At 39.6% G+C, this 7,971-nt stretch overlaps 1 protein-coding gene across 1 annotated transcript; it reads left to right on the forward strand.

Moving 5' to 3' along the window:
* Positions 1–587: 587 nt before the first annotated feature.
* slc10a2 (solute carrier family 10 member 2) lies at positions 588–7,282 on the forward strand. Its single transcript, XM_033613311.2, has 6 exons — positions 588–1,336; positions 1,542–1,660; positions 1,883–1,971; positions 2,121–2,296; positions 3,933–4,090; positions 5,146–7,282. Exons 1-6 carry the CDS (start codon positions 942–944, stop codon positions 5,337–5,339), a joined length of 1,131 nt encoding a protein of 376 aa, XP_033469202.1. The 5' UTR covers positions 588–941; the 3' UTR covers positions 5,340–7,282.
* The last annotated feature ends 689 nt before the right edge of the window (positions 7,283–7,971 follow it).

Consider the following 7,971-nt stretch of genomic DNA (forward strand, 5'->3'; position numbering starts at 1 on the left):
TTTTTCAGTTAGAGCAGAAACATTAAAGATATGATGAGATATAGTGTGATTTGCTGTGCTCACTCCATTGACTCCAATCAAACTGACACCAAAGTCTGGCTCCATGAACACTGTCATTAACATCATGACCTTTCCCTTTTCTAGATTTTCCTTGCCCATAATTTCTATTTTTCTATAAACACATTAAAAAATGTTTTGTAATGGTCCTTAAACTTTCAAGAGAAAAATGACAAACCAGCTATTGTGTTTGGGTAAACTTTAACAATCGTTTATTTTGTGCTCCACATTTGACATTAAACATAGATCAATTGTAAAGACTTGGTTTTAGACTTTTTTTCTGTAAAACAATGTCAGTTAATCTTTATTACAACCCTGGTGTGATTAAAAGTTAATATATTCCTTATTAAAAAGAGAGGGCAAGGGGGGTCATTTTCATGGGCACTGTGCAAAGAATGCCTTGTCCGTACAGGGTGTGCCCTGATACTGAGAAGAACAAGTATCTTCCCTCTTTACTGGCACTGGCGAATGATGATACTGCATAGCGTAGCCATCTAATAAAGTTTTAAAAGACCAAAGGGCACTAAAAGTTGGTGCATGATGCAATCACATTTTACATTTCAGGATAATTCTCTTTTTATATGCAGGTGCTTCTGAACACTGACCCCATAAAAACATTAAGTATTGGTTAATTTTTGATTTTTTTCCCTACTGATTTCCCCTCCCCATTGTATTCGGCTGTAGCAGGGTAGGCATAAAGAGCAGTGAGCTGGATGGTTTTTGTCACTATCGCCATCATCTTCTTGGATATTGGAGGAGGGAGAAACTGGAGTAGTCTCGTGGAATCTAAGCATTGCAAGCTCTGAGGGAATTCTCATCTAGTCTTCTCTTTTCAGATTGAGAGCCTTTGATTATCCTCTTCTTCTCCCGTTACATATTCTGCAATGTCTATATCTGAGACGACGACTGCAGTGCCTACTGCCTGCAACTCTCATTCCACAGTGTGTTCAGGCGCAAACTGCTTGTTTCACAGTAACTTCAATGAAACACTGAGCCTGGTGATGAGCATAGTGCTTACTGTAATGCTTGCCATGGTCATGTTTGCAATGGGCTGCACTGTGGATGCCAAAAAGCTGTGGGGCCACATCAGGAGACCCTGGGGCATCTTCATCGGCTTCCTCTGCCAGTTTGGCATCATGCCTTTCACAGCCTTTGCCTTGTCACTGATCTTCAATGTGCTGCCTGTGCAGGCGGTTGTCGTCATCATTATGGGCTGCTGTCCTGGAGGCTCCAACTCTAACATTATCTGCTACTGGCTGGATGGAGACATGGACCTAAGGTAAGAAACCAGCTGGGGTGGACCTGGTATGCCCATATATATATATATATATATATATATATATATATATATATATATGTATATATTTATATGTGTGTGTGTGTGTGTGTGTGTGTGTGTGTGTTTGATAAACACACATATATATATATTTATATGTGTGTGTGTGTGTTTGATAAACACACTGTCCATATTCTCCCTTCCTTAGCATCAGTATGACAACCTGCTCCTCTATCTTGGCCCTGGGGATGATGCCTCTCTGTCTGCTCATTTACACGTCCACCTGGACTTCCAGCGACACCATCAAGATCCCATATGACAGTATTGGTAAGTAGGCAACTCATGGTCGAATACTAACCCATAAAGCTAAAAACATATCGCTACAATTTGTAGACAGGCTTTCTAAGGCATATGTGGTTTATTATAAGGGGTTCCACACCTACTGTTTTAATATGCTGTTCAGTCAGTTTGTAGTTTTGTGCCAAAGCACTGCACAGGTTTATTATAATCCTATAATTAACTAATGAAATAAAATATGTGTATCCACAGGTATTACTCTAGTGTCCATTCTCATCCCAATTGCCCTGGGAATGTATGTTAAAAACAAACGGCCCCTGTGGGCAAAAAAGATCCTCAAGGTAGGAATCCATGTGAATGTTTCATGCAAAGAGTGACATCTAAGCCTTACTCCTATATTTTTTGATATTTGATCAAGGGATTGTTGTGACACTTACATTTTGCATGGCTTAATCTAATGAAAAAAATTCTGTGTGTCTGCTGTGCACAGGTAGGGTCCATTGCAGGCATTGCTCTCATTATCATCATAGCTGTAGTTGGAGGAGTTCTCTACCAGTCCTCCTGGACCATTTCTCCTGCCCTGTGGATTATTGGAACTGTCTACCCCTTCATTGGCTTCAGCCTGGGGTTCATCTTGGCCCGCATTGCAGGTCAACCCTGGTACAGGTAGGGTGACAGCACTGATGTCAGCATACATAAAGGCTGTATCTTGATTGCTTGATCTAAATGTAAACTTGCTTGAGAAATTGTTTACTAGGGCCAGAGCATTTTCAAAAAGTGCCAAGGACCTTTTGTTTTTGCAGAGACTTTGTTTTTTTCTGCTGAGCAATGACATTTTCAAGGGAGATAGGAAGCTCAAAAACTCACAAAAATTGGCATGCATCAATACAAACAAAAATTGCAAACTTTTGTAGTAGTTGGGCTCTGTTGCGTCTCCAAACGCAGGTCTTGGATAAAGTTTCTTTGGTCCCAAAATTGAGCGGATTATTGCTCTCATCCTTAAGGGCATATAAAAATGTTTTGATCTTTTATTGCTCAATAGTAAATAAGCCATCTTGAATCTTGTGTGTTCATTTTCATTTCATGAACACATATTTGAGGACTCTGGGATGCACAAAAACTCAAACTAGTGATTATTTGGATTAAGTGGTATGTTGGTGTGCTTGGGTGTGGCACATCAGCTCTATGGTGCCCCCTAATTACTTTTAGCATTAGAAATCATTTTTGATGCCTTTGCTTGAATACTCTCAAAACTTGCTGCACACATTGAACCAGAATCAACACTGCAAGAAAATACAGCTATATGAGTTTGTTTAGCATAGCGTCCCCTAATGCAAGGAAGACCTTATTTGGGACAATTTTGCTGCAATATTAACGGAATTTGGCAGGCACATTGCTTTCATCATTTTGAATATGTCCAAAATGATGAAAGCATTGTGCCTGCCAAATTCCGTCAATGGGTTTCATTAGATCTGCCCACCTGTAAGTTGGAAATTTCGAATTTTGTCCATTTTTCCTGTATTTTATGCAATTACTGCTAGCGGGTTTTATTAGATCCATTTTAAATTTTTTTAATTTTTTGGGTGGTAAAACCCTCCGACTAATGTGACACTTAACTGATGATAGCTTGAATCATGATGTCATAGGTCATGAGAGAGCACACCATTTTAGGCACTTTACAGGTATGGAACTTTATGAAACTCTTCCTAGCAGATTCGACAGATCCATCTCGCAGCGTGGTGAATTTCGTTGTTTCTACATGACACAGAAAGCTATTGTAACTGCCCAAAATTTCACATGCTGGACAAAAGTCCATGCTTGCAGGCATCTACTTGCCTCATGGTCATAGCGCCACCAAATGATGACAAATCAGAAAGACTGATTTACATGAAATTTACGTGGTGTGGTCTACACATCATCTACAGCAACATGATGTGTAATTAGTTATCTTGCGCTAAATAGTAGATACACAGTTGTTATACAAATTGCAGAAAATAGCTTCTAGCACCACACACTCAAAGCCAGGAATTCCATCTAACTTCTGCACGCAGCATCCAATATTCATGAAAATGCACAACAATATCAAGTAGCATCCTGCCGGAACCCCTGACGTGTGCAAATGTGCAAGAGCCCTTTCATTGTTGCTTGCAGCTTTAAATCTTTTTCTTTTTTGATGCTGACAAAGGTATATTGCAGTTTAATTCAGTTTTATACATCATTAAACCACTACTGCACCACCAAACTCATATACTAATAAATGTACCTACTTATATGGTTGGTAATCATTTCCTGTTTTGCTCAGGTGTCGAACCATCGCATTGGAGACAGGTTTCCAGAATTCCCAGCTGTGCAGCACCATTGTCCAGCTGTCCTTCAGCCCTGCTGAGCTGGAGATCATGTTTGCATTCCCCCTCATCTACAGCATTTTCCAGCTGTTGATGGCAATGATGTCTGTGGGAGGTGAGTTTAGCAGGTAGATGCATACACAGTTAAGCATAGTAGTTAAGTAGCATTTTGGTGAAAGCTGTCTCACCCCTCCATAAAGCTACAGTTGAACAAAGTCTCTGGGTGTCAGTGGAGCGTTTAGGGCAGGGTTATACTAGAAAAGAAGTGGTTCATATGTGTTGTTCAGCCACATTAGATGTGCTACTTTAATCCCCTTGCCTTTTCACTTAGCCCTGCTACTTCATCCCTCAACTTTGACAAGTTCCGTAACTCAAGGATTTTTCAGATTCTGTTTCCTGTACATAAAGTAATGATCCAAGGGTCACAATGAATATGGTGATGTCGCCATTGTGTTACAGAACATACTTAAAGTGGACATATGTGGTCAGATTGAAATCTGTCCCCCCTTTATTTCCGTGAAAAAAGAGAGGGGGCATGTTTTTCTTTGGTTGGAAGTTGTTCCAACTTGTTTCATCTCTGAAAATGTTTGGTCTTTGATACATAAAAGTGCAATCTACCTCGATATAACTGCAAGGAAAAAGGGTACAAGCAGCCGAGAAGGAGGGATGCTACTTGGCTGCATTCAGGTCAAGGACAATGATCAAAGTTAATGACGATACAGCATGTGGTAAGAAGTAAGGTAGAGGTAATTGTGCCTTGGGGAATGTCGTTGTTAGTCCCTTGCCATAGCTGCTAGTGACCCAGCCCGGGCTATTTCCTGTACTTCCTGCTTTTTGTCACAGCACACACAAGTAAGCAAAGCTGGATCATTTCACAACCAAACAAATTCACACAGGCCTCTTTCTGAAGCAAATTTTGGTCCGTATACATCTTGATGGCTGTATAACCTCAACAAGCGTGGACCAGTGCCTTCCACTGTTGTATTATTCACCATCTTTTTAAAGATTTTCTAGTTTTCCCAAACAAATAACTTGTAGAACAAGAGCAGGACAAGTCCTAGATGATAGTTTAGAGAAAAGGCTTATTCACTGAAGCCTAGTGTTTTTCGAAAGATGCATGTCAAGATGACTGATCAGTGTTTGTGAATCCATGTTCTTCTTCCTCCATAGCCTATCAGGGATATAAAAGGTGTTTTCACCGTGGTTCATCTGATGAAGACAGTGAGGCTCCATCCCTGGAAACTGGTGATGGTGAATCAGAAAAAAAGATGGGACATGCTGTGGAAAATAGTGCCTTTGAGTTTGATCACAATGGCAGCAGCGAAGAGAAGGGTATAGATGTCAAAAGGAACACCCAGTTGTGAGGTTACAGGCCTGTAAATCACAGACTCTGGACTATCAGTGTGAACATCCAGGGCCACAGCATAACTGAAGCTCAACTCAACACTGTGAACACACATTGCACTCTGCAGGCCGGAGGTGTGCACTGCAGCTCCTGTTGTCATCAGCTTTGGAAAATCTTTTACAAGTACAGGGATGCTAAATGTCTTCCCTAGTAAAACCAACAGATAACTTCATGGGGGGGGGGGCAGTGACTAACACAGTGCAAGATATTACATTGAATTTTACTGTATAATATATTAGTCCCTCCTTTCCCGTAATTTATTCATATATTATCATTTGAAACAACTTTTTACAGCATTTACTTATGTTTTCTTTACATGTCTTTTCAATAATTCAGACTGAATATTTAACATTGATTATGAGGATTAACCATATGCAGATAAATGGTAAAATGTATTGCTGAATATAAATATATCATGTTTCTACTGTGTGACATTCATAATTTATCTGATGAGACAAAGTTGTGTCAAATGATGAGAATTATGTGCACTTTTGAGAGCCAGTATTTTACAGTTTTCAAACGCATAGATAGACAGCCGGATCTCATAAAATACACATGGATATTAAGTTTTAGTGCATCACTTGGTGGTTGCCATGAAATGTGTTAAAATTATGTGCTGGCATCATGAAAACAATGGTGATACAAAGTCAATGAGGATTTTTTATCAAGGTAAACACACAAATTAAGTATAAAGAGTGAGAAAGTCAGTGTAGGGTTGATAGGGCAAACAAACACAGAGTTTTAACCAGGAGACTGCTGTTTGTGTCCTGCATGATGCCAACGGGGGGTCGTAAATGTGCACAACAGTGTACCACTTAGTTTATGAGTAGTAACTATTTGAAATTTTCACACTTAAATTTCAATACCAGGGAAAGCCAACGATCAAATTTCGTACGGAGGTGAGCCAGGACAAACCAGACACACCCTGCAATGTTTAAGAACGCACCACTTACTTTCCAAAATACTGCAATTTTTTTTTTTTAAGACATTTTTTGGGCATTTTTAAGCCCTTAATTGATAGGACAGATGAGCGTGAAGGGGGAAGAGAGAGAGGGAGTGACACGCAGCAAAGGGCCACAGGCCGGAGCCGAACCCGGGCCGCCGCGGCAACAGCCCTGCACATGGGGCGCCCGCCCCACCACCAAGCCACTGACGCCCCAAAATACTGCAATTTTTGTCACTTTTAAAAGTGGTTCTCATCCCCTTAATCCCTAACCCTTAAACCAAGTGTTTTTCTTCTAACCAATCTAACCAACTGTTGTTTCACAGTTCAGCTGGTCATAATAGACTTTGCATTAGCATTGTTTCGTGCCCTCCACCATGTAATGCGTTGTTAAGAGGTTGTGCCCTTTTCATGTATTTCTGTGAAACTTGTGTTGCCACAGAGTAAAAGGTATTTAGTCCTTAGTCTCCATTCATATGTAGCAGATGAAATCAGTGGTTACTACCGACAAGCTTCAGCAAATAGGCCCTGATGCAAACTTCCATTCGGGTTCTCTGCTCTTTCAGTTTCTTTCAGTGCTTCTATGCCTTATTCATGATAGTCAATAAAGAGAAGTCAGGGTTGGATAGCGCACAGCTGATTTTTGACATTTTAAGAAACATGAGCTTGTGGTTTTACATATCTGTCCAAACTGATGAAACAGGGATATACAGTAATCCCAGTATATTTATGAGACATATTCACACATGAGTTATTTCTCAGTCTTCTGTACTGTGCAAATGTGCATAAACAAAATATTTTGCTCTCATATTTACCACTGTGTTTAAGAGATGTGCCTTCTGAAATTATGTTTCACCAAAAAGCTTACTTACATTTTTATTGTCTATTTGTAACAATTGTTGTTTTGATGTGATAATGAGTACTAGTATTAAACTCAATAAACATTAATATTTCTTAAATTTATGTTGTTTGTGTTCATTTAATGTAGAATAGATAATAAGGAAAATATAAGGATTTTTAGCATGAGAAAATTTTAATTACTCAAATGATGATGACCCTGATGACCATAACATTTTAACATTTACAGGCTTACAGGCCACACAGTCCCAATTTGAAACATGCTGCTTTCCGGTCATAAAATAATAACATTTAGTTCCTAAAGTTGTGCAAAGTCTAAGCTGTGACAGCAAAAGTATGTCCACAGTCACAAAACTATATAAAATTGCTGACATTGTGATAATAAACGTGTTCAGCTGAAAAAAAAAAAAAAAATTGGCGGTGTCAGTGACCTAACAGCTGAGCTAAAGATAGAGTGTGCTCCACCAACACCCTTCCCTCCAAATACTTGCCCCTCCTCCTTATCAGTACACTATAGCTGCCTTCACGTACTGATGGAAGTACTGGGAATTCTTACACGTCCATGTGACCACGACAACAAAAGACAAAAAATAAATATTTCTCCCCATTTTCATACTACAATGACTATGGTGCAAACTGTTTGTACTGAGAAAAAAAATAATAAACGCAACACTTTTGTTTTTGCTCCCATTTTTTATCCACCTGACCGTTGTGACATATCAAGCTGCTGATTTCAACCAGATTTCAACAGCATCATTACATAAAATGGCACCGTGCCAGTCAGCACACC

This window comes from Epinephelus lanceolatus, chromosome 14 (genome assembly GCF_041903045.1).
Source record: "Epinephelus lanceolatus isolate andai-2023 chromosome 14, ASM4190304v1, whole genome shotgun sequence".
NCBI classification, from domain to species: domain Eukaryota; kingdom Metazoa; phylum Chordata; class Actinopteri; order Perciformes; family Serranidae; genus Epinephelus; species Epinephelus lanceolatus.